The sequence below is a fragment of the Trichoplusia ni genome, chromosome 2 (assembly GCF_003590095.1).
Source record: "Trichoplusia ni isolate ovarian cell line Hi5 chromosome 2, tn1, whole genome shotgun sequence".
In the NCBI taxonomy this organism is placed as follows: domain Eukaryota; kingdom Metazoa; phylum Arthropoda; class Insecta; order Lepidoptera; family Noctuidae; genus Trichoplusia; species Trichoplusia ni.
The window spans coordinates 15,296,906-15,324,185 of record NC_039479.1 but is presented as its reverse complement, the minus strand read 5'-3'; the positions used below and the strand labels follow the sequence as shown (position 1 = coordinate 15,324,185).

Here is a 27,280-nt window from a genome sequence, read left to right as displayed (position 1 = left end):
ATTATCATTCAGAAAGGAAATAACTCTAAACCTTAATAACGGATGGAGCATACACTTTTGACATCGTAAACCTTAGTATGTGGTGTCTCACAAAATAAAACATATTATTGTGTAAGTACCAACGGTATTTCCATTCTCCATTCCATTTTTGTAAACAGGCTGCCCGGATAACAGATTGGTTCATAGCTTATCACAAAAAGCCCACTGAGCGTAGTCACGTGTCGAAGGTTTTATATCCGTTTAGGATAAGCTTTTGTGTGAACCACGAGTGCTCACTATGAGCCTGGGTATCTTTATGTATGTGGATTGAATGTTTGTGAAACCCTCGCGGCAGAAGGATTGAATTCCTTAGTGAGATAGTAGCTTAAAAAAAAACAAAAATGCCAAAGCACGCAATCAATAATTTGTAGTCTTAATTATAAGTTCTGTGATGTTATGAAACGAATGTTGCTTATTAATATTTTAATACAGTGAATAAAAAAGGGAATGCGATATTTCTCGTTTGAATGGTTTTAAAACAGGATTTCTATTTAATGACTGCGCCAGATGCAGGCTCTACATACATGTATCCGCATTCCCTATACTACACACACTTGCCTTAATTATGAAGTTTTGAAAGAGTTTAGTAGATCGTCGATATGAACAGTAGTTCCCATATGTAGCTAAAGGCATTTACTTTTAAGGCAAACCAATTGATTTTCCTTATTCCGTTTTTGTCACTTTAAGGCACAAAATTGCAAGAAGAAATTGAGCAAAGTCGCAAAATTTGTGAGTGAAGGGTAAAAGACGGTAAAAGTATATTTATCAGTTGATTTAGGCACAAACTATACAGATAAATTCTACGTTTCATAAATACTAACTTACTTGAATAATTTTAAACTAATCTAAACGGGTGACATTTTCTAATAATTCCCTTAACATCATAAATGAAATGAAATGGTTCATAGAAAACCCAAATCGATTCCTATAAGTTTATCTTTCTGGGTATCATCAAAGTGGATTATTAATGGTAGGTATTCATTTTTTATAATTCCTTTATCGTTTCCATCCATTAAAAGCCAGGGTATTTGAAAGCTAACATCAAAAAGAAATGAAATAGCTTGCATTATTCCATCGTTTTGTCAAAGGGTCAATTTATTTTACGATTTGAATTCATCGTCTGTCTCGATCCTAATAATTCTTCTGAATTTTCTTTAGGGAATATTCCGTTGTTATGTTAAAGATCCAGTCAGGCGTGTAAAACTCGCGTTTGTGAAATATTTGAATTCATTGTTTGCTGTTTATATTTATACCTGGCTCCTTTTGTTTAGTTTAATACTTTGTGTACTCGTTTCTAATGAAAAGTAGCAAGATATTACTGTGATGAAAATGATAATGATAATATGAAAATGTTTAAAATTGAATCTGTCTCATATTGACTTTCACAAGAAGCGAGAAATGAGCATTTAACATTGGAGACTAATTTAACCAGTACATAAAAGGGTCAGCTATCATTAAAGGCAAAATAGTTTTTTTTAGATAAAACTATTTTATCTGTTTCATATTGTTCATAATAAAATTCGTGCTGTTTGACTTTTTTATGCATTTATTTTAAATACAGTGAAGTTTCAATAAAAATTAAAACAACATCTTACATTAATGATTAAACATATTTTTACATCTACTTAAATATATAGATACTATTTATCTTTTCTGGTCGAATTTTTTTAAACTTATTTTTTAAACATCAACTTATTTGACGGGTACTAAAATGAATATGCAGTAATTATTTATAGATAACCCCCTAATAGATATCGCATGAAACATTCTGCTTAAGTGTATGTTTTTCAAGTTTACAGGAATTCCCGGATAGCGCGGAGTTTGACAAGTGTAATTATCCGGTTTTGTTAAGGCTGCTTTTTCGTAAAAAGCTTGAAAAAAGCGTGCAGATGAAACAGCTTTTCGTCGGCACTTACAGAGAATTTATATCTGCAAAAAATATGATACGTAATTTTGTTTAGCCATAATTTTTCTATTGGCATCACATAACAAGTAAAAAAATCCCCAAATCACCTCCAATTCGTAGAGGTAAAACCATTTTACTGCTTTATTTTTAATAAAAGAACATTAGAAAAAAGTCTACTGCTTTGCAATACATAGAAAAATGATTTGGTTTGCTTACTTTTTTAAAATATGTCTGATTTCTACAATAACTATTTAAAAATGCGTCCCGTATAAATACTGCATCTATATCAAACCCGCACTCGTCCAAATGCACAAGGGAAATGCTCGATTTAGTGGTGCATGTTTAAAGTGTATGGTTAAACCTGTGCCTATGTTACTGTGTGCCTGCCCATGGCTACTCGTGGAAAATTAAGACAGAAAATATCTGTTTCTCAAAAACAACAAAATTGAAAATTTACAAACACTTATGATATAATTTGAACCTTATCATATACTAGCTGTTGCCCGCGACTTCGTCCCCGTGGGTAGAAGATATAAGTTATGATTTAGGTATACCTGCCCTATTTTTTTCACATTTTCCATTGTATCTTAGCTTCTATTAGTCGCAGCGTGATGGTTTATAGCCTAAAGCTTTCTTTTCAATTTGGACCAGTAGTTCCTGAGATTAGCGCGTTCAAACAAACAAACAAACTCTTCAGCTTTATATATTAGTATAGATGACAAATATGTCATGAATTTTGGTCACACTATAACCGAAATTCAGAATATCATAAAGAGTATAAACTTTCGAAGAAATTCAATTTTTAGTTCGTTATTCAAAAGCAAAACAGATTTTTGTTGTCTTATTTTTTACGAGTAGTCTTGGCTAGGCTTACCGTTTTGGTACCGACTTATTATCGGAACATTGTATGTATGTTTGGTGCACGTGTCTTCTGACGGCATCCATTAGGAGGTTATCTAAGGAATTATTTCACCGACGACAAACATACATCGTAACAAAAAGTTGACTTTAGCTTTTTGGCTTGTATATGGGTCGTACTAAGTAATAAATTAAATCATTTCACAGCCTTTCACGAAACACTATGTATTAGTTCAGGATATATTTAATTAATTAAAGTTTACTTTGGTCTGTTGTTACGTAGTCTGGATGAAACTAAAAGATGTGCTCTTGTATAAGTGACACAGTCTAACATTATACACGTTTAGACAGACGTTTAACATATCAATAAGCACTATAATCAAATTGTACACGTAATAATACTAGAGTATTTATAGATACGGTGGGCTGCACTTCAGTAATGACAAAAATGTATCTTACTGCCATTGAATAGTGCTGTTTTTGGAAAATATTAACACTGAAATGAAACTGTTCTTTTTGTTCTATAACACCGTTTAAATGTTTAGGACCATACAACATGTAACTGCTTTAATTATGTCTTCGGTTGTGGTCTGAAAATTTCTATAATTATAATTAATTTTTCACTAGTATTGTGTTGGTAAGTGTAGTTGCCAGAGGTGCCAATAGTAGTAAATTGGTTGTAGTTAGCTATCGCTGTTTCATGGACTCATGACTTTGGGTCTACGTCTGGTAGTGTTTCGATTTTTTAAGTATGTCTTATAGAGTTCCTTTGGGGAAAAGATGGACGGTACAGAAGTACGGTCTGTTTCTACTTCTTGTTATTTCACGAGCGAACACGTCGCATCCTCCAAAAGCAAGCGAGTAAATCCGTAGCTTGTTTTACACATATAAACCTGTCTTGTGATGGTTGTAATACGACATTGTTGATTATTTTTAGTATGTACTGGCATTGTTCCCTCTCATGGCGACGCTCATTCTTCTGACGGGGGCGGGGAAGGGTCGTGTCGGTAGGGGATGGCGCGGTCTCGCGGGCCGCGGTGGCAGGCGGGAGTCTGTGCTAGCGCGGGCTCTGAACTCGTCTCCGCACTCCGACCTGCCTGATGAGGAGGTGGAGTCGCTGCGCCCCACGCACACCTCGTCAGCTTCGTCTAGCTCCATCTCTGTCCAGCGACGACCTGGAAGTAACGGTTATATAGTTTTATTAATACTTATTACTTTTTAATTCTGCTTTTATACGACGCACACATGTGTACTGGTCTAAAATGCTATAAACTGCTATACTGGTCTAAAGTTCTTGTCCCACTATCTGAAGAAAATAAATACTTGTTATAAACAAATAGAATTCCAAAAGAATAAAAATATAAAATATTTAGGTAACTATTTTATAAATGGGGTAAAATTTCGTTGCGTTGGTTACAACCCTTCAGAAACATAGGTATCCTCTAAATATTATTATAAAGCATAATATCATTTTTGGTCACCATTTAGTACTGTCACAAACATGAGTTTGTGAGTAATTAACGTTAATCATTCCTCTTTTGTACTAACGCGGCCGACGGTCGTTATTTTAATTCCCAAGTTAAGCCGAGTCTTTCGGATTTTCCTCGTTAGGAAATTTTCTGTAGCAGCTCGGGCTATGAAATTGTGCCAGTTAAATAGCAATTTGTATGGGAATAGTATTATATTATGACGGGTAAAAGGTAGAAGCGTGTAGTAAAATATTAAGTAATTTCTACCCTTTGCATATGAGCGTAAAGTACTATTTTAGGAGCATGGTAAAAAGGTTATTCAACTGCTACAAGTAATCGCCTTAAACGAAAAACTAACTCAGTTATAAAACCAAACATGTTTCAGTGAGATAATATTATCGTTCCCCTCTTATCATAAATAATAAACTTCAAAGTGAGTTAACTTCAATACAATTATTTCTCCAAGTGGAAAGGAGTATAAAAATCCGCTATTGCGATTATCCTTATGAAATAAAAACTAGAATTTTGTTCGTATTAAAACCCTATATTTAGATGCATTAGTTCAGATGATATTACTTGTCTATATATAAAAATCAATGCCACTTTTCGTTGTTACTCTATAACTCTATAATGCCTTTACCGATTTGGCTAATTGTGGTCTTGAATTATTCGTTGAATTCCAGTGAAGGTTTGTACGTAGAGAAAATAAATATAAAAAATCTTGAAAAAGTGTAAAATCAACATCTTTCTATACTCCCATATACGGAACGTGCACGACACCAGCGCCACCATGTAAACGCAACAAAAGGGGAGTATGTCAAACAGTGAATGACAAGTGCATAATGTTTATTGTTCTAAAATAAATAAAGTAAATATATAGAAAGACAATAAATAGTGTTTTTATAGATATATGTTAAAAACAATTAAGGAGAACATGGATGTGATTATAAAAACTGGTTTTGAGAGTGTAAAACATGAAATAAGTTTCCAGCCCCAAACTATGCTGAAGGGAAAAAAAATGGTTTTAGCTGAACACGTAAGGAATGTCGAAGAACTAAGAACTAATGGCAATAGTTATTTAATACGAGCAAACATCATTCGTCAAACATCGGTGACCGTAACACCCTATAACACAAGTTTAAACGTAAGTACTTTTCTAACCTAAAAACATTCACACATTTTAGTATTCTACGGTAGTTAAAGTAGTTAAAGTAGTTACACTGACTATTTCCACTGGTATTTTTGCAGTTTATAACACAACAAGAATAATGACCCATTTTCAAAACAGCGTTTGACAAGTTTCACTAACCCCTTTTGTTACACAATTCTGCCACACCGTGCGCTGCCATCGTTTACTATATCCCTTCCATACACTACGCTCGTACTCAATACAAACAATTTGTACTAATACACAAAAGCCAATTTGACGTTAGTTCTGTCAAACAATTTTAATGTCATCATTACCTATGTCATTTCATTTTATCAGCGATAATAATGATTGCTTTGTTGTGTTTATATTTTCCAAAATATTGTTGAGTATCTATATCTATACTAATATAAATATATATAGCTGAAGAGTTTGTTTGTTTGTTTGTTTGAACGCGCTAATCTCAGGAACTACTGGTCCAAATAGAAAATTATTTTTGTGTTGAATAGACCATTCATCGAGGAAGGCTTTAGGCTATAAACCATCACGCTACGACTAATAGTAGCGAAGATACAATGGAAAATGTGAAAAAAGCAGAGCAGGTATAAATCATAACTTATACCTATCTACTACCCACGGGGACGAAGTCGCGGGCAGCAGCTAGTTGCTTTATATGTTTATATTTTCCAGAATCGTTATTCTTTAGTCTTGGTAAAACTCGAGAAAGGCTTAATTTTAGTCTGGAAATATTGGAAGCAATCCAGGGAAGGTTTAAACGGTGAGAATTCAAATAATTGCCGGGAAAACCTTAAAAACAGCCCTTTTCTTTCTCCCATACAAACGTTTTCTAACAAAAGAAGTAAATTTCAAAATGAGGATGGTACCAGGAGAGCAGGTAGTGTACACGAGGGTGATTTTGGGATGTCAATCTTGCGGAGATGCGATTCCCCTTTAATACGACGATGTAAGAAGTTTAGAGTTTATATTAGCTGACAATATATACAAAAAACATCTGTAGCCGAAGAATATGATGGTAAGATAAGTACCAGGAAAGCATATAGTAGTAGTTCATCAGAGTGATAGCAGGACAGCAAATAATAATAATAGTACATGAGGGGTGATGAGCAGGAGAGCATGTATCATGAGAAAGTAGCACATTAGGATACCATTAAATCGGGCAGAAGAAGTCACCGTAACAACTAGATGTAAGTGAAGGTGGTTTCCATCTTGCAAAAATGACGCGATTATAATTTATTCTGGTATTTGTCTGCAATGCTATTATCGACTCTCAAGCGATACGAAGTTCGCCGGGAAAGCTAGTATAATATAAATATGTTCAGAATCACTTCTCAGCTAGCAAAGCTATATATTACTCTATTTTATAATAAGTTTTGAGAATGAGTAATTTAACAAATGGTGGGCTTAATTCCCCTGAGTTCAGTTTCGAAAGTGAACTTCAGTCTGCGTTAGATTACATTATAACTTATTTTACGTGTTTGTATAATTTATCCATCTCGTTCTAGTATACATATACATATGAAATTAATTTCAAGCATAGCATTTACCAAGGTAAGCCCTTAATTTTAGGATTCCTCAATATTATCCTAAGCATACTGGCATTTATTATAAGGTCTATTCCCAAGGGTCGAATATCCTACATAACCTACGTACGCCGCATACATAACAGCTTCATCCTCCGTTTTATTATGCCCAGCATAATAAGCCTCCACTTCGTAGTCCCTAAACTTAAGGGATTATAATTCTTTGAGGGTGAGAAGAAAACTTCATCCAGTTTTTCCTGGTTCTTACTTTTGTCGTCAATCAATGTTTCCCGATATTGTGTTAGCTATTGTTGCGTTTGCTCGAAACTCTGAGGTTTTTATAGCCGTACAAATACTTTGAGGACTTTGTCATTATGACATCGTAAAACCACTGAGTACCTACTGTCAAAACAGATAAGCTCGAGATTGGGATTTTCTGAAATCCTGTTATGGATTTTTCACAGGTTGCTAGTATATCAGATGGCTGTTTCTATTTTTGTTAGATTCCATATTTTTATTATTCGATTAAAATCTGCCTCTCAAGAGGAGAGGCCTTATATCTAGTAGATATTATTATTTACTACATATTTCATGTGCGCTTAATTACGTAGAAAGAGTGTGTCCCAATACACATTTTTTTGTAATGAAAGAGGTTAGATGATGACCAGATACCTACAAAAAGGCGGTGCAGCATTAGTATCGGGCGTGGTGTCGGAGGCAGCGCGCGCCAGCGGCCGGCCCAGCGCCGCGGGGTGGCGGTCACCATCACGCCGAGACCACTTACTGCTGACGCGCCAGAACCGTCGCGCATCACGGAATACACCCCATACCTGTATGAAACAAGATATATTTAAAGGTTTTAACTGCAATTTTATCATACTGAAGGATAATAAGACTTGGGGACCCGTCGTAAAGTAACCTTTTCGTCTCCACAACTGCAGTAGTCTTTCTTCAAGACTTGGAAGTGTAACAGCTTACGAACAGACCCGGAGTTAGAGAGTTTAGCTGATGATGATTCCTAGAGAACTCAAGAATTCTACAACTCAGTTTTTGTATCGTAACCAGCATTCAGTACTGGACATCAATTTAAGTGAGTTATGATGTATACCTACTCAAAATTTTTGATGTATTTTTTGTGAAATCATATTGATTGGTGATCAATAATTTAAGACAGTAACATATGACGATGAAGTTTACCTTATAGATAAAACAATACAGTCTTCATATTGGGTCCATTACGCGGAGATGAGGCAATTTGGTGATGGATTGCTTTTACCCTAAATGATTAATCTAACGATATCCTAGCCCTTTTTCTATAAAAAAATATGTTGAGTATTTCTTTAATGTTTTTAAATCTATCGATTTATAATAGTGTTCCAAAAATATGAATATTCATTTACTTCTAAAGTTACCTACTGTTTATTAATTTCAGAGGTCTAAGCCTCTGAAAAACTTTAAACGCCTCTTAAATTCATAAAACTCTTCAATTTAGCCGACGAAAACTTTTTGTGTGTGAAAACATCATTACGAGTGGTTTTATGGTATAAATGTATTAAGATCATATCATCAGTTAAACGATTACGTATCATACTCTTATAAATAGAATATTGTTAGTTGAGACTGCTATGAAAGATATAAAAGTCGCTTCTTCACATTACCGTTTAACTTACACCTACGTACAATATAAATAAAACACGTGAGTGCCGAGATTGTATTCAAGAAACTATTTATAATTTTCGCATTTTGTATAGCACTTAAATCATATACTCATTTACCAATCACATTATTTACCAAAGTAAATTTCTTATAAAATATTTACGAATCGGTAATTTAAAACTCTTAAAACTGCTATTCTACATCTTGCCTACACCATAAAACACATGATAACATTAGCCTGACACTTGCTCGTCAAATATTAATAAAAAGCTTTTACTTACAAAGCGAAACTTGAAACCAAACAATGCGAGGAAAACACACAAATATGCGAGTCTCTTGGAAAACATAACACAACATATACGAGACAAAAATGTACGAGGGAAAATCAGACTATGAGGGTGTAAAGAATTTTGTAAGCTGGAAAGTGGGGGCTAGAGACCTACCGTATTCACTAAGACAGATTATTCTATTTGTGGAAGCGAGACAGACAATATATAGAGTAGAGTGACGTCACGCTTGTACATCTGCACCCATGTTACTTTCTGTAGGTTGTGTAATTCCTTTTTTGTCGGTTTTTTCACTCTCAGCTAGAACACGTAGAGGTTTTTAATCTTGTTTAATCAAGTGATGGCTTAGGGTTTCAATTCGCATCGTAGATTCAATTTTTTCCGGTAGAAATCAGTCATGCGTTGAGTTTTGGAGACTTGAATACTAGATTTTAGGGAAATTGCGTAAGAGTCACACTGTGTTCTGACAAAAATCGTACTGCTGTTGACTTTATATTTAAAATTATGTCTTCTGTTAGACGGAAGGCTCGGTTTGTAAACAGCATGGAGCAAGAACTGGTAGCTGATAAATATTTAACTTAATTAAGAAACGGAAACTTAGTAAGGTGCTTTTAAACAAAAAGTCTCCGTAAACGGGCTGGTGTATTTTATAGGAGAACAGAATTTAGAAGGAAACACTCTTTATTATTTAGTACTAGCTGTTACCCGCGACTTCGTCCGCGTGGATAGAAGATATAACTTAGGATTTTTTGAAATCGGATTAGTTTTTAGAGTCCACGCAACTTCTGTCCATATATCATCACTGCTCGGCTCTTATTAATAATGGTGTGATCAAAGATTTTATATCCTCCTTGAAAAAAATATGGAGGTAGACAGTTCACCATACAGAATCCGCCAATAGTAAAATGTAGCCTATGTGTAATCCAGGGTGTCAGCTCACTCCATACCAAATTTCATTGAAATCGGTTCAGCCGTATCGACGTGAAGAAGTAACAAACATACACACACACTCACAAACTTTCGCCTTTATAATATTAGTGGGATTAGTGGGATTCATCATTGTACCTAAAATTACCACCTGTAACTTCATTATGGAAGCAATAAAAAATTGAGTATTGAGTATTGAGAAAAAATGTAGGTCAACGTCATAATGCATTAAAAGACATATTATTACATATTCTAATATTAGTTATGTTTGTAATTTTTATATATTATCATAGGAGAAAAGCAAAGAAAAGCTAATAGAAAATATTAAAAGACAGAGGCGTATTCAATAAGGGCTTTCCAAAATACAATTACTGTTCATGAGATGAACCTTTATTGTAGAGCTCACTACACACTGTATACGTTTACTTGACAATCAATCGAATACGTCAGGCACAGAGGACCATATAAATTGGGACAGCAAAGTTAAATTACTCTGCACAGCTTTGATAAGCACCGAACTACTTAAGTAAGTATGTAAATAAGTTAGAAAGCTGTTCGTCAACCGTACGACTTCAGATACCGGGGTTAACTATTATCTTGTAATTGTGTATTATCTTAGGTTGTATTGAAGTGAGGTGCCATACTTTATTTCAGTAATGCTTTCGCTGGACCTAGACTATTACTTATTTATGCTAAACTACTAATATTATAAACGTGAAGGTTGGTATGTATGGATGTATAGATGTTGATTTAGATGAACACATATTGTTTAGTAGGATTAACACACATGATAGTTTTTATCCCTATTTTATGCTCCCGTAGGATCATTTTCGTCAGCAGCTTGTTCTTTTATATGCAAACGGAAACCATAAAATGTTTATTTTTACCTCTGGCAGGACTCGATCCATCTTTGCGGTTCTATTTGAAGTTAAACTTTTTCCTATTTAATTGCTTCTACTTAATTATAAATTTGTTATTTATTGTTTTTAATTATTAATTTGTTTAATTTAATTTGTTTTTTATTGTCTGTTACAAAACAAAGTCCGAAGCACTCTTAAGATGCGGTCAGGATAATTGTTAGGATCTGTTCAAAAGCAATCTGTCACAGGAAGGGCTCCCTAGAATTTAAATCATAACTCCCCTTTGAAAATCGTACACAATGTTAATCCTTTCAAGTTGAAAGCATAATAAAGTACTTACTCCGACAAAATTAATTGCGGCTGACTCTCACAGATGCAATCAAAGAGTCAAAGGGATTCGATGAAAGGAAATCTATAAGCCATGCTAACGCAAATTACAGACAGTAGTTGCGAATCACAAGCAGAACATGATGTTATGGTATAGGCAAAAACAGATACCAATTTATATAGTACCAGTGTTTTGGAACTGGAATAGGTGTAAAGCCTTCTCGTTACCTACTAACACAGCGACATCTTTTCGAATTGAATGATGTAGGTACATTTGTTTAAAAAACATACAACTGACTTGAAAACTACTGAGATGGACTTGACAAAAAAAATAACCTATTACTGCTAAGCAGCAGAGAATCAATAAAATCTGTTCATCTAGACCGAAGTTCTGAGGTAAAAACTAATAAGAGACGAATTGAGAACCTCTTCCTTTCATGTCGGTTGAAAGTCTTTTTAATCAAATTCTATTGCTGTCCTTCCTCTCAAATTACTAGCACTGATTGCAAAATTCAATTTTAAATTTGAATACCGCCAAATCGATATCTTAATTTCAGAAAGAAATGAAGGAACATCTGTGACGTGAAACCTGATTACAATAATACGAATCTGTTATTTGCAGTTGCCTGTGGGCCGGCTTCTGTGTGTCTTCAATTAAATGAAAAAGGAAAATCCGGCCAAGCGTGATCGGGATTTATGCAAAAAGAATTGCGAAGCATTATTTACTTAAACGGCATAAAAATTACGTCATTGTATGGTTGCCACGTAAAAACCTATTTCGTTTTATTTCTGGAATTTATTTTTTTAGCCGCATCGAAAATACACCAGCTGTTAAAAAAGTCTATCACGGTTGTAAGATACAGCCTGTTGTCAAATAGACAAACGGACAGATAGCCGATTCTTCAATATAGGGTCCCGTTTTACCCTTTGAATATGGAACCCTAAAACGGAATAGAGTAAATCTACCTTCCAGCGAGATCGTTTGCAGTCGCAGTCTGATAATAACGATCAAGTGAACACAAATACATTTAGAATTGAAAAGGTAGGTAAATTGTGGACTTAGGTTTTATGTCAAACCAAATATTGTGTTTCAGATTGGAAAGATCAGTAATACTTGAAAGAGTGATCTTGTTTTTGTAAATGATTTTTAGACGTAAAACGTTGATTATCCTGAAACTCTAAACATAATCGATAGCAAAGCGTTTGATAATAAATAAAAGTCCTTTATAATCAGAAATCGAGAGCTATGTCTAGACTCGATATTTCGATACTTTTATGTAATCATTTTAAATTATTATCATCTGCCAGGCTTTTCATCCCGCTTTTTGTCATTTTTCAACAAACGTGTATGTTAGTCTTCACTTAAGATAATTTCCTTTTAGATATAAATCAGAGGAAAAAAGTTAAAATACTATAATAAATTTGGATTTTGTGCGTATGTGTGGGTGGTGAAAGACGGATGAGTTTGTGTCGTGACGAATGTCTGTAAACTTCTTTGTTATTGCATGTAACTTCAGAACTACTTTTCGGTGGAGACGGATCCTCACAATCGTGAAACATAGTTACCTACTTGTTAGTAGGTCATGAGTAGGCAGTTTATTTGTGGGAGGAACCAAATTTGAAACTTATTTTTATTCTGGAAATTTCTTTTACGGCTTTTTGGTACATAAGAAATCTTTATATAACTATTAGCTGTTGCCCTCGGACCCACGAACCATAAATCGAAGATGATCCCACGGGAACATAAAATCGGGATAAAAAGTAGCCTATGTGTTAATCCCGGTTATAAATTATCTATGTACGTGGTTTTAGAGTTAAAGACGAACAAACATCCATACATCCATAAATAAACACTTTCGCGTTTATAATATTAGTAGAATTGTATAAAACTTACAAAATAAATTGACAGTCCAATAGTCTAATCTAAAGTATCTGCATATACTCGTAAGGTGTAAGGTAGGTATCATAATAATCTCTCTTAGACTACAATACATGGAACCCACACAAAAACGGTCTGTAAAAAATTGATCCCAAGAGAGATCAAACCAATGGCCCTTAGCGAAAAAGCAAGTGGTAATCGGGTCGTCCCTTTATCCTACCTCACTCCATTTCAAGAAACACAATAGGTAGAGTTCGCTAGATATTTCCCTCCATTCAGTATAAATATCAAGTTATGATCCCTTTATAATAAAGTTTCGCAACGATATGAGCTAGTATAAAACATGCGAGAGTACAATGTATTTACATATATTATTTCTAATAAACTATGTTAGTTCGTACATTCAGTAATATCGCGTCGTACACAATCGGGTGGATCCTACAACTGTAATTACTTTTAGGGTTGTTGTCCTAAAATATGGTGGAGTTATTTGTTTTTAACCTTCTATTGTTTTGCTTTCAGAATTAATAACGAGAATAGCGTTTAAAGCGAATGAGATTTAGCTGTTTTGTGTACTGTTTCTGTTTTTGCTTGATTTGTTGAAGTAGAATATTTTGATTTAATTTTGGGATATTTAAAATATCATTTAATATTTGATTACTAGAAAGTACAAAGAAATATTCACTCAAACGCCATTCTTTTTATTAATGCTTTTTTTAATTGATATTTTAGATCAATAGGATCAAACATGAAATGTAAATGCTTCGTGAAGCATTTTCTTATTGAAACAAATACTTTCTCCATCATACAATATTAAGTACCTGTACTACTTACTACATAATTCCCAACAAACAATATTTATTTCGCCCTGAAAGCTCTAATAGAGAAACAATTTGAAATATGTCGCTCCATTGATGTCGCGGGGATTGGCAGTTTGACGGAAGCGAAATGAATTTTTTAATTTTTTACATGATCGGAAACCCCGGTACTTTAATATGCGTGTATTGGTTATCAGAAAATCTCATTGCTTGCTGCTTGGTAATTCTGTACCCTGTTTCAGATTATTATATGGTCCCTTTTAGTTTAATTATGCGGTTCGAAAAGTTTGTAAGTATTTATGTTAGACGAAACCTAAACTTTAGAATGGTTCAATTATGTGAGTAACTAAATTTATGCATAATATGAATAATTGACTACACGGGTGACCGAGTGTTATAGGTCAACGCTCAAGAACCACAGTGCTAGACGTACAGCGGGTTCGATCCTAGTTAGACAAGCATTTGTGTGATCCACGTACACTCGTAATAATGTGAGACTTCTCTGTATGTAAATAGAATGTTTGTGAGAACCCCCGCGGTATTTTTTAAATATAAGATAAAAAAAATATAAGTATAATGCCAAGAATCGCCGGAAAGAAACTTATCTGATAAAACATTTTCGAGCGTTTTTAAATCATTGCATGATTTCATCTCCTTGAAAGAGCATAAGGTTAGCTGCTTCATATATAAACTGTTAGTCATGTTGGTATAAGTAAAAGTGCTCGCGGCTCCGAGTTCACAAAGCACCTCGTTTATGTGCATCTTCGCTTTAGCAACATTCCACGTCGGCACCAAATTCCATTTCACTCTGTTTAGACGGCGTGATCGAATAAAGCGTATCGTAATATCCAAATAAACTTTCGTAATATAGGGGAATTGTTCTTGTTTCTTATACGTCTTGGATACAGATCCGTCGGTAATCTGAAGCTGAATTTTTCACAGAGGGCTTTTGGAATCTTTACTTACTGGGAATCCCTTTTAGAGCTATGAGCTTTCAGCTTTGAAATATCTACTCGTACATAAGTATATGTATAATAAAAGCATTCGGATAATACAAAAGGAATGCTGGAAATCCTTAAATTAGCTTACAGAAGTCGAAGTAAGTTTGTATTGAAAGTCGTTGATATAACAATACGAGCAAAATAAAATCAAAAGCTTTTCCTACAATTTTACCAAATTATTACGGCAATGTTTTTTTTTGGGGGAAAATCATCAGCCGGTTATCGATTACTTGTTTTTATCATAGTTTCTACGAATAAAAGCGACACTACATGCGAAGATATGATAAAACGTATAGATGTTAGCACAAGCATAACTTCATATGAAGGCAATATATTAAAAAATAACGCAATCGGAAGTACGTAATTACGTCATGATTTACCTACATACGACATCGTTAACCTAAAGTCTTATTGGTCTCTCTAGTCTTACCTGATCAATACTTTCTCTGACTGATATCTCGTGGAAGCAGACGCAGCCGATCTCCTTGCTTCGTCTCTGACCCTCCTCCGTGCTCACCATGCGGTCGCCGACCTGGTCGATCTTGTTGCCAACCATCACAACTGGGGTCTCTATTGCACTGTCCTAAAAACAAAAGAATACAATTCGTATTCACTAACTTCATTTTGCGAGGTTCTCTATGATACCTACCTGGTATTTGTGTTTACATAAACTATTCAAAAATATATGAGTATCTTGCTGCCCCTGTCCTTTAAAGTCAAAGGTTGAGATACATAGACTTATTAATATAATTATATCGACATAATCGACGTAAAAGTCTTTTTTAATAAAAACTCCTTTATAACGATGATATTATTAGGCTGAGAGTTGGCTGAGTACAGAAATGATTCCAAAATAAAACTTATCTCTTTTCTTTTTACAAGCTCTACATACTTACGTGATGAAATAAGGCCTATCAAAGGAACTTGCCTTTACCTTACGAATAATAAATTAAGATAAACTACATATCTCGTCGTACACAGTCAATTTGTATTTTCCTTACTGAACGAAAAACATTCGTAATTAAATCTAGGCATCAAAATTACGTGTTGCTAAATTAAGATGTAAGACATGGTGTAAAACTATTAAACGACTATTAATTATGCCTATTAGTGTGCGAATACGTGACCTAAAATATACATAGAAACGAATTCGGAGAAAATGTCTGACCAAAGATCCTTAATTGATAGGACCTATTGATTTCTCGTCAAAGATAGTGGACTGGTTTTGTAACAACATTACGAAGTACCTAAGTAAATACAGTCCACTTTTTCCCCTACCCTCGATGTCAGGTTTTTTATTTGTGAATATTATATGTTTAAGCACAGGAATAACGAGAATTGATTGACAGGATAATAGACCTTACATTTCGGTTAACATATTTTGTAAGGAAACATGATAATATACAGAATATATCCGTAATTAATTAGTGTCCTGTTTTCACGAGTTGTTGACTGTCCTTTGTTTTCGAGTGTCATGACACCGATGCCGTTCTTTATAAAAGATTTAATATTAAATAAAGAGGCCTTACTGACTAATGAAGCCATTAATAATCCCTTTTTCAGCTTGTGCGAGGCATCAGTTAAATAGGCTCGTATTTTTATTCCATCATCGCTTCTAAAAGAAAATTATTGGTAGCGTGACCAGTCGGCGCTCCCTACACTTGTTCACAGTATACTTATTTGACACTGTCTTAGTCTGATGTCCATAATAAACCAGTTACGATGATTAATTTATTTTATTAAGATGGTTGGACATAAAATGAGGCTATATTCCAATAAAGTATAGTGTAAAAAAACTGTAAAGGATGCAATATCTCGGAAATAAATAAACGATTAAAAAACCTCTTAAAGTATTACTTAGTGGCCGATTCTTTAGAACCCTTTGTTTATCCCTCGAATGTTTTGGTCATTTAACACATTTTTGAACAATTTTTTCAAGTAATTTGTATTTCAGGATCATCTTAAATATCTCTTTGAAAGTTTCTTAGGCTTTTGTTTTAAACTTTATAATTATCGTTCCGAAGATTCAGGATTATATTGTACAATTTTAATTTGTCTGCTGAAAGACCCATAAACCCCTTAAATCAATGGTACGGTGCTTAAAATTTAAAATGTAATCTCTTGTTATTTACAAACCACGTTATTTTTCGTGTTTTTTATTCGAGCGCTTGGCGTCGGCAACAAGATCACTCGACCTGATTCAAAATAAGGTGAAGCTTTATTAAAGACGGTTCGTGTATAATTTTAAATTAAAATCAGATTATCTTTCATGTTGGAAACGTGCTTTTTAATATTACATCCCTAGACTGTTGTCACGAGTGATTAAATCTTCTTTGATTTTACTTAAAGATTTTCTTTTTAAATCTTGAGTTGAATAAATTATTTCCGTAGAAAAAACGAACTTACTTAACGGTCGAATTGCTATTCGGGTATTGCATTCCATGTCATTAAAATGGAAAAAAAGTGTAACCGTGAAGCATTACCAAAACCAGTCCACGAAAGACACTGCGTTTGTTTAATCTGCCACTAAGTGTGGCGAGAGTTTGTAACAGGCTTACCAGTTAGGATTTATTAACTTGAACTAGCTTAAAAAACGGATTTGTCTAGTAAAAGTAAAAAAATATTCTAATTGCTGAATAAATTACTTCATTTCAGTGACAGATATCCACAGCTACTCTCATGTTTCTTATGTCTAATATATAACTACATATGTATGGTGAAGAAATTCTGAATCATCAGAAGAAAATGTGTTGACTGACCCTCATAGAGGAAGCGAGTCGGCGTCTCCTCTTGTTGTAGTTTATAAGGAATTTCAGGCGATGGCACTCGTCGAAGGAACACTTGTCCGTGACTGAATACATCAGTATGAACGCCTCGGCCCATCGTATGTTGCTCTCGAGATTCGCGTATTCACTTTCCTGAGTGCAATAAAAATACATTTATGAGTCATAATGTTTGTATGTTTAATAATAAAACGATATCTGTTTCTATAAATAGATGCTGTACTGTTTATTATACACGGATTATCAGTACCTCAGAACAGTTCTCGTTTAAATTCATATGAAATTGTTTAGTGTCTTGGAATATTTAAGAAAGCACATACAACCCACTGTGCGTTATGTGTCGCGGGTTTGTACAAGGGACAAGCATTTGTCTGATCCTCTCTAATCATGTGACTTGTTTTTTTGTAAAACCCGATTCGATCCGAAGGGATTTTTTTTTTAATAAAAGGAAACTTTGACACCTCTCTAACACGTTAGTACTATGCTAAATTTGGGATTGAAGCTGCTCATCGTGCATACACATACATACATAGTAACCGCAAGGTCACCTTCACGCATAATGGCATTTAGTTTTGTGATATTTTCGCTAGTAATACAAACTTACATGTGAGTCTCCAGCGGAATCTAATATTTCAAAATAAACCATCTCGTTATCAATAACGGTTTGGAATGCGTAGATCTTCTCTAAATTGGGGTCGTATTCGCCGATGAATCTCCGTGTAATGAATCTCACCACGAGCGCTGGAAATAAAGTAGATTATCAAATGTTTTGCATATTTTGACTAACTCAATTTTGGTAGCGGTAACTATTTTCTATTAAAATTACTTTGCCGAGTTTAGATAAAGCCACGAAGTTACATACCAGATATCAAGTATGTAGTAGCATATTTCATCTCTCGTATGTTTTAAAATTACATCATGCTTAGAAAAAATATTTCATTCGTTGCCGGCAACTTATGAACTTTTATATTTTTTCCAGTATTTTATGGGGTTGGCAAAAACATCTCCAATTTTTTTATGTCTTTCATCTGTCATCTTAGGTGTTACTTCACTCTTAATTATTATGCTTTACGAAATATGAAATAGGTGAAAATGGAGCTATGAAATTCTGAAAATGCGTCGCGTAGTATCGATAGCATATACGGGATGTAATAAAACAATCAACCTTTCGCACTAAACTCATATAGCGTGTAAGCATCAACTCTAAGAGCAGTCAAAAATATTAAAATCACTTTTTTTGTAGAGTTACCTGATTTCCCAACCCCTGATTGGCCAAGAACCATAACCTTGAAAGGCTTCGGTTTTGGATACAGTACGAGTTTAGCCAGCGATGTCTTCGGAGACGTGGTGGTGCTCATCGCCACGACAGCGGTCATCTACGATGTGCACTTGTTTCTACAGTCAAGCATCGATGTGGCTGACCTAGATCAATGAATAGAAAATAATATTAGGGCTATTGTTTATTTGTTTTAAGTTTTTTTTTTTAATAATTAGAACTGATAATAATTATCTTCAGTACCTATAATGAGATACACTTTTATTACAAAAAGTTAATTATGATGTATCATGGTGAAAAGGTCGTAACAAGAATGAATACATGTCGTCTCTGGAGAGCAGAGAGAATATTTTCTCTGTATTTTAGGGTTTCGGAATTAGACAAGGAAACCTAAAGAATTTTGTGCGAAAAGCGCTTACAAGATAAATGAAATTATACAGAGGTATTTAGATTTAATTAAAAATTGAAGACAATATTTGCGTTATACATTTTATTTTCAAGATCACAAATTGCTTTCAGTGAAAAGTATAACAAAAATATCGGTAAATATTTTTCCATGTCGTTCAAAATTTTATGACATCCAGAATACGACTGTTAGTAAGTTAAAAGCCATATAAATACTTCAAAAGAGAACTTAGAATCGCAGTTAAAAGCCCAAGAGTAGTCTGTTACAGAATGCTTAATGGCATTAAGCCAGCCTTGCGGAAAACTTTCATATTTTAAAAGAAACATTTATATATTTTTAGAAAGACATAACTTTTTAGTGATTGACGTAAAGTCGTGACAGTTCGGCATTCTATTAAAAAGAACGGATATTCGCGAATATTTTTTAGGGCAAGGAGTGATCATGTTATTTGGGTTAAACACATCCTATACTGATACGTTTCGGATACTGCCAAGATATCGGCAGAAACAACAAAAATCTTGACTTTTATACTGTTTAGCGCCAACCGACCGCAAATTGCGATTGCGTAAAAGTTAACGGCCTCGTTTGCCACGGTGCCCATGGTTTGTGTCGGAGTTCCCGCCTCGTCAAATTTTTATGTCCGTCGTATCCGCAATCCATTTAACTACTAATATATCGCCTCTGTGCGTTATAGTATATTTATATACGCTTATGGATTTACTTATATTGATACCTTATAAAAAGGTAGCTATGGCTGTCGGTATATTCTCTTTGTGGTAAAGCCATAATTACGAGGGACATAATTTGATACTTAAGTACAATCTTACTTCAAATATATGAGTTCGTTAAGACAGTCTAGCGCAAATAATAGAAATTCTAAAGATATTTTTTGATTTGGTTAGACAATTCACAGTAAATATTTTTTAGCAATTCATCCGCATGCAAATGTTTGGTTTCCATCAAACCCATCGCAAACTACTTATTTTCAATATTGTTCCAAACTTTTCCTAAATTAAACCCAATTACAATTTGTCTGATCAAACAATGTTTGAGTTATAGCGTTCGGCAGATGTGTCTTGTAAGATTAATAAATGCGGTAGACAACTTTAATTGCTACAATTACGTATGACAAAATTTAACGTAGAAATTCTAAATGACGAGGATGACGTCTCCAAAGGACCCGCCGCCGCCGTTCAGATTGTGAGCAAAGCGTGTCTACAATTCACCCCATTCGCAAACGGAAATGAAAATTTTCGCCTTTACATGTCTGGCTTAGAAATAATTTTGCCTTTTACTTACATTTCCTCTAATTTTATCTCTTCGTTCCTTTTTAGATGGTATTTTGTCTTATATTTTCTTAAGTTCAAGGTTATCCGATAAGGTAATAACAGAAACCAGTAACCGTATTTCGTGAGTTTAGATTAGGACAAACCTCCTCGCTTTTCCTGCTACACAGGAAAATGTAGATAAATCCCCAGTCAGTATTTATGTAGCGTTGTCAGGCGGAAATAATTCACTCGTTTGCTTAAACTTATTACGATTTCCTAACCCAGTTGGCAGGCCACTTCAGATTTTGTAATGCTGCATGCACAGATGCCGTACAGTTTTAGTTTTCTTAATATTGAGGAAGACCCGTGCAATAAGTTTTTTTTAATGTAATATATCCTAAATGTTTATAGAGGTAGTCAAAAGCATGCGTTCTTGGAAGGACATAGTGGTAGTAAAACTCAGATTGTCTCAACATGAGTTTTTCCACAAGCACATAATAATACTGCTGTGTGTAGTTTCTTAATAGAACTAAGATCTTGGTTTTAATATAGTTTAATATTTCTGACACAAAATAAGTTTTAAGGGGCATACAGAGAATATTTTTCTAGCCGATGTACCTTTATTACTATTCTTATAAATTAATCATATTATTATGGATAGGTCGAAATGCTTCAATGAATTGAACTTCAGACATCAAATGATGTTAATAGCTCTTGTTTGAACTTTGAATCGATGTTTCATTTCATAAGGTGATTCACGATAACTCTATGTCTTTGTAGTGAGTATAATTCTTAACAATCTATTTGAGTGCCGTGGCTTTGGCATTGGATCTGTTGTCAGGTGAACTAAATCTTTCCTTATGAATCAATGTTTGATATTGGTTAAAGAAGTAAAGCCAAATGAGGATTGATACATACTATGTAGGTATATGTCTCAGGAAGTAGAGTTTGGATTTGCCTAAAATATTAAGGCAACGTAAATCAACTAATTAATGACCAGCTCCAGAAAAATGTTGATCAGATGTTCCTATTTGAAGCTGTGTCGGGTCTAAATCCAGTCAAGGCCGACGCGGTATCAATCGGATTACATAATTTCTGAACTCAACTGTTTACAGCAGTATACGCAAATATATACAAACTTCAATCCAATAAATATATTTCGTTATGGACATGAGTTCACGTGAAAAAAGTCCATTAATGGAATGAAAAGATTCATGAACGAACATCGAGTAGGAAAGAAAATAAAATATTACAGTTGTTATATATGTATGTGCGATGAAGTGGCAATCTGCAAAGACTGCAAACGTTGTGATTGAAACTTTACCGCGATATGAAAAGTATTAAACAAAACCTTCCTGTTTGCTAAGTTGATTCCACTGTTACAATAAACTCGGATAGCGGCCAATTCTGATAACTGGTCAATATTGCTATTTGCTTCCAAAAATAAAACAATGTATGCGAGCAATGTAAATATAAGATGTATTGATCGTCACTTTAGAATGTAGCGGCCAGTGTTAAGGTGAAAATAATACATTTATTTTTATGAGCTATGTATTCCTGATCAGCTAGTTAACGCGTATAAATCGACTACGTGAATAAGAGAAAATAAACCGTAAAATAAAAGTTTTAAAGAAAGTATGAACAGAAATGTCAAAACATTAAAGTGTATTTTCAAGATATATTAATAAAGGGCGGGTGAGAAGCTGACATAATCAATTGAATATTCATAGGAACATAACATCGTAAACGACTATGGGTAAACTCGATGGAAACCATATTACACAGGTACATACATAAGCAAGCAACTAAACCCCTTTGTTATGATCGAAGCACTTAATTAGCTTAATGCGTTGTCACTCAGCGTAAGGTCTTTACCTTTTGATTGATGGTGTAATTGTTTGATGCAAAGTGTGTGATAGATAATACCTACTAAGCAGGTGTAGCATTATATGGGTAGAACTCTTTACCTATTTGTATAAAGCTTCAGGCACAACGATTAGGAAAACCGTTCGATTATATAGCAGTGTCAGTTCTTTTCCAAAAATAATCACCAGTTTTTAATTGCGTTGCAAGAAAACTGACAATGCGTCTCTGTGGTCCGTATTAAGTACGATCAAAACATTGAAATTAGATGATCTCTAAGAAAGAAATTCAATACTAATGAACGGAGTTACTTTCGCCTCAATATTGTGTGGCGTCGAAGTGATTCAAAAGTTGGTACAACTGAGAAAAACATTAGGTACTGTGGTACTGACGCGAACTCCGTTCATAATTTATGAATAACTGATTTTAATCATCTAATTTTGTACGTACCTACGATGAAAATAAAAGCGCAATCTCAAGTCGTACTGTATTAAATGCCTTCGTTCTTAAGGATTATGTAGTATTGCATGCGAATGAGGAAAGTATACCCCATTACCCACACACAATGCTTCTCTAAACCCTACAGAATGTTAATAAATCCTACACGTAAGTCGTGTAGGATTTTAAACAAAATATCGCGCATTTAACGACAACTTTTCCCATTAAAAAGCACCCATTAACAATTCCTGTAAGTACCTCGTTGTATCCATTTCGCATGCCTAGGCAATTCATATTCATAATTATACGTTGTTTAAATTCGTAAGAAAAGTTTACAAGAATGAACACTGATTGAGGACTCGTTTAATCATTTAATAAGTAAAAATCTACGTTATTGATGTTAGGAATTTCTATTGTTTTTTTTTTATAATGTTATTGGGTACTTGTTGAAGAGTAATTAATACTTAACATTTATTCTTTTTCCATTAATATCATACTATTAAAAAAATAAAGACAAATATTTCTAGTAATGACAATTACATGACCCACCAGAAAGATCGCCGAATTAAACTCAAAACAACAATCTTTGCGTAAAATCTGTGGACAAGTTAAGTAACTGTAAAGTGTCTGATCGCAATTGGGTGCTTTAAAACGATTCGAATCGAGATCCGGATAATGTCGGAACTTTTCGATCCGGTCCTAATTATTTGTAATCCGGGAACGGCGAAACTCTTCGAGACTAATGAGCTTCTATTGAGAAGGCTCTATTGAAGTACAGATCCTCTCAATAAAAACTTAGGTTTATGTGATTAAAGAATACTTATTTACTTTATTAAAGCCAATTCGGAAAATTTAATATTTTTATTTCAAAGACAGCAGGTTCTAAAACAAATTTAAATCACGTCAACAAGCTTATTCAAAATATTTTTAATAATTCAGCAGGACAAAGGCTTTCCCCAAAACTTTCAGGAATTAATGACAGACGTTGTTTTACTCTTCACGCTATGTTAGGTACTTAAAACATTAAACGGATAATAATTGTCGTTTCACGAGTGGACAGAAACGGTGGCCGTATAAAAAAGTATTTATCGTCTTTATAAAAACCTTTATAGTATACCATATATTTTTGTATCTATATAGGTGAGTTTTTTTTGGTAGATACATAGTAATGTAATTTATTTATTGTCTGCATTATTAATATGGAAAGAGGATCGAAAGTGACAGCGCACTGTCGTTCAAGCATTGTTTACATAATTTGATGAGTAGATAATGGTGACGGAAAATATCAATAAAGTTGAGATGGTGCTTGAACTTTCCGCTATGCCAGCAAAATATCTACGTTTAAAACCAGTTAGCACATACTGTATAGGTTTACATAGCCTGATGGAAAAAATATCAAGAAACTGTCGCAAGGTTGTGTTGTAAAATAAATAAGGTAATATTATTACTTCGTAATCGACTTAAAGGCGTGATAGATATGAAGAAAGTTTGTAAAAGCACGTCCTACGTACATTGTCACGTCTTTAAAACTATGGATTCACAAATTGTTTTAAAATAAGACAGTGATTAAGAACCTGCTTACCTAAGAAATAAAGTTAAAGAATTCCTAAATAACGTATGAGAAAAACACATGTTTTTTTTGGAAATAGGATTGCGATATAAAGCTCTGTGTGTGAAAAATGATCGGCTTAAGATTGTACTCACGGTACAGTCAAAAGTAAATAGAATTTCTCGGGACAGTCATTGAATGAAAAGATTAATGTTTCTTGGAGATTGTCCGCTGTCAGGCGGCGACTGTTAACACTATAATTTGATGAATGTTTCACATGAAAAATACGTTTTCCCTTGAAATTGAGACGTTATGAATTCATACCAAGACAATAGAGGTAACTGGACTGTTTAACGACATTGACGACCAACACAAACATCAAGACTAAATTACGTTTCCAAGGAATTTTCTTACGAATTATTTTTAATAGGCTAAAGATAAAAAATACTTCGTAATTATGACTGTATATACCTTTACAACATACAATTTCGTAATACATATTTCCATGAATGGGTCGGTATAAGGCATTTATTCGCACATTCGCACGTTAATTAAACTAGTATTCTCAGGAACAAAAGCGGTTAACCACATTTCTCCTTTATTAAGAAATAAAGCTTGTATAAGTAATTGGAATACCGAGCCGAAGGCTTTGAACGTTATTTGTTTTTCAACTAGAGCCGGAGATTAACGATATTTAAATAAGAGCTTGATTAACTTACAACTTTGTTTAAATCAGTAATGGTACTTACGATTGTTATTTAAACTTTTGTAGGTACATTAAACACTGCTGAAAACACTTGAACAAAAGTTAAAAATACACTTTTATGTGAATATAAAAATTATGAATAGAATTTCTGTTGGAAACTGAATGGAGTTTATTAAATAACTGTTGAGTTGCCTGAAGTGATATACGTTTCCGAATGTTTTATAGTATGTCGGAGAAATGTGAAGGCGGGCGCGATCGCGCGCGGACTCAACTCGAATGACTATTGTTGTCGCTGCCTCCCTCGCCTTGACGGGAGGGCTGCTGCGAGCTACGTGAACCCGCGATACGTACGACGATAGCTACGTATTTATTTTGATATGAAACATTATGTGCGCAACATTGTGTAGGCAACGGCTTTCAGGTTTAAGAGACAAAAGGAGAGCTCTTCTCGGAAAAGATACAATTTGAAGCCACGAATTTAAATTCTTGATGTTGTGTATTTTTTTACTTAATAACCAATGTTTCGTAACAAGGTAGATAGAATATGAATGTCATTAATCTGTTAGTATATGATATTTATATTATACTAGCAACATCATAATTATTTTATTGCGGTCACCTGTCCTCTTGCCAAGTGTAATAATGAACCGAGGGAGCTAACAGATCTAAATACCTTGTGATATAAAGATATGCCTTATATTACTAGGTGACCCTCACCTTAAATTCAATGTTAGTAACATTATTTTGGAATTTATAGCACTAGGCTCTAGAACCAAGGAAGTATGTTACGATGAGTGACGACATTTTTTAACCTTTAAATTAAATTTTATATTTATTGGCACCTTTGCAACGGTTCGCTTACTAAGTAATTGATACAAATACTCGTTCTTGGGAATAATATGAGATATCAAATACTTTTTTTCTGAAAAATATTTAGGAAATTTCGATGTCCATGGGGCATTCACATTACTGACGCTAAACTAACTAGTTTATAGGCCATAACGTCTCATGTAAGTAGTTACAATTCAATAGCCTAGTAGTCTGAATACAATAAATAAATTCCCCGTATCCTTTCAACAAATCATATATTTCAAATAATCCATTGACTTTGACTGCTCTGCAAAAAGATTTATGGCATGCGTAAAGGTCGAAACTCACATAACACCGACACAAACTACGATAAAATATCATAATATTTTGACAACTGTTGAAATACAAATATTGGGCTAAGAAAATAAATTTGTTCTAAAGAAGATTTTATAATCTCGTTCCTTGTAATATTTATTTACATATTGCTTAAATTGTTTCGCTTCAGCGCATTTTTCGACGTAGAGTTTTTGTAAATGGATGTGGTATATGAATCTCTAGTAATTCTCTACACTACTCTAAATGCTTTAAATTTAAACACCTGATTTTATACCAAATATATGATAAGTAATAAGAAGAGATACACGACGAATAATTCACGAGAGTGAGATGTATAAAAGCGTAATCGACTTCTAAGAGTGGCCTGCTCCAACAAATTTATTGGCCTAACTTGAACATTTCCGAGGGTAATGAATCTCGGAAATGTTCAAGTTCTTCTTAGGTGGGTGTATCTGCATTTTACTATGCTTATTGCAAATTCTTAATACTAAATAAAAAAATCTGGTATGAATTGATGGAATTTATAACAATTTTCAATTTAATCCAGGCAATATTTATTCAAATATCGTAAGTACATGTAAATGCTATACAGCTGAAAAAAAATGTGGAATTAAGGTTTTAAGGATACATGCACGGGGCGCAGTTTCGATCTCCATGCAGGCAAGTAACGATGTAACTTTTTCAAAGTTATATGTACCTACATCATAGTTATTCTAAGATTTCTGACGAATGTTAAAGGAAAATATCATAAAAAAACAAGGATTTCCTTATAATGGAATCTGCAAACGCCAAGCTGCAATGAACTACCGTTGCCCAAACTTTCTTTTTATGGAAGCAGGCTTGTGCCCATTATTGTATGTAACTTTATAAATGCCATAATACTTAATATATAGGTAGTGTTAAGCTCTGCTAATGTTTATCCAATTACTAACCTACATGTCCTGAAATAGGAAAAATAATTTGATTGAATTGGGCTTAAATTAAACTTGAATTTGTTTGCTCACACCACATACTTAGTGATGCGTCGTACTTTCAATACACTCACAGTATTTGTTCATTCACCTTTGTATATTGATAACAAAGAGCGGTCCACTCGAAATAATGTCCAAGGTAATGCTGCCCGAGCATTT

General features: G+C 34.0%; 1 protein-coding gene across 1 annotated transcript; it reads right to left on the bottom strand.

The window, feature by feature from the left end:
* Positions 1-2,600: 2,600 nt before the first annotated feature.
* On the bottom strand, positions 2,601-25,879 carry LOC113508385 (ras-related and estrogen-regulated growth inhibitor). Its single transcript, XM_026891386.1, has 7 exons — positions 25,048-25,879; positions 18,748-18,920; positions 18,103-18,239; positions 17,475-17,633; positions 15,146-15,298; positions 7,637-7,790; positions 2,601-3,978 (listed from the first exon to the last, which is right to left on the bottom strand). The coding sequence occupies exons 2-7, from the start codon at positions 18,872-18,874 to the stop codon at positions 3,737-3,739; spliced, it is 972 nt and encodes a 323-aa protein (XP_026747187.1). The 5' UTR covers positions 18,875-18,920; positions 25,048-25,879; the 3' UTR covers positions 2,601-3,736.
* Positions 25,880-27,280: the final 1,401 nt, after the last annotated feature.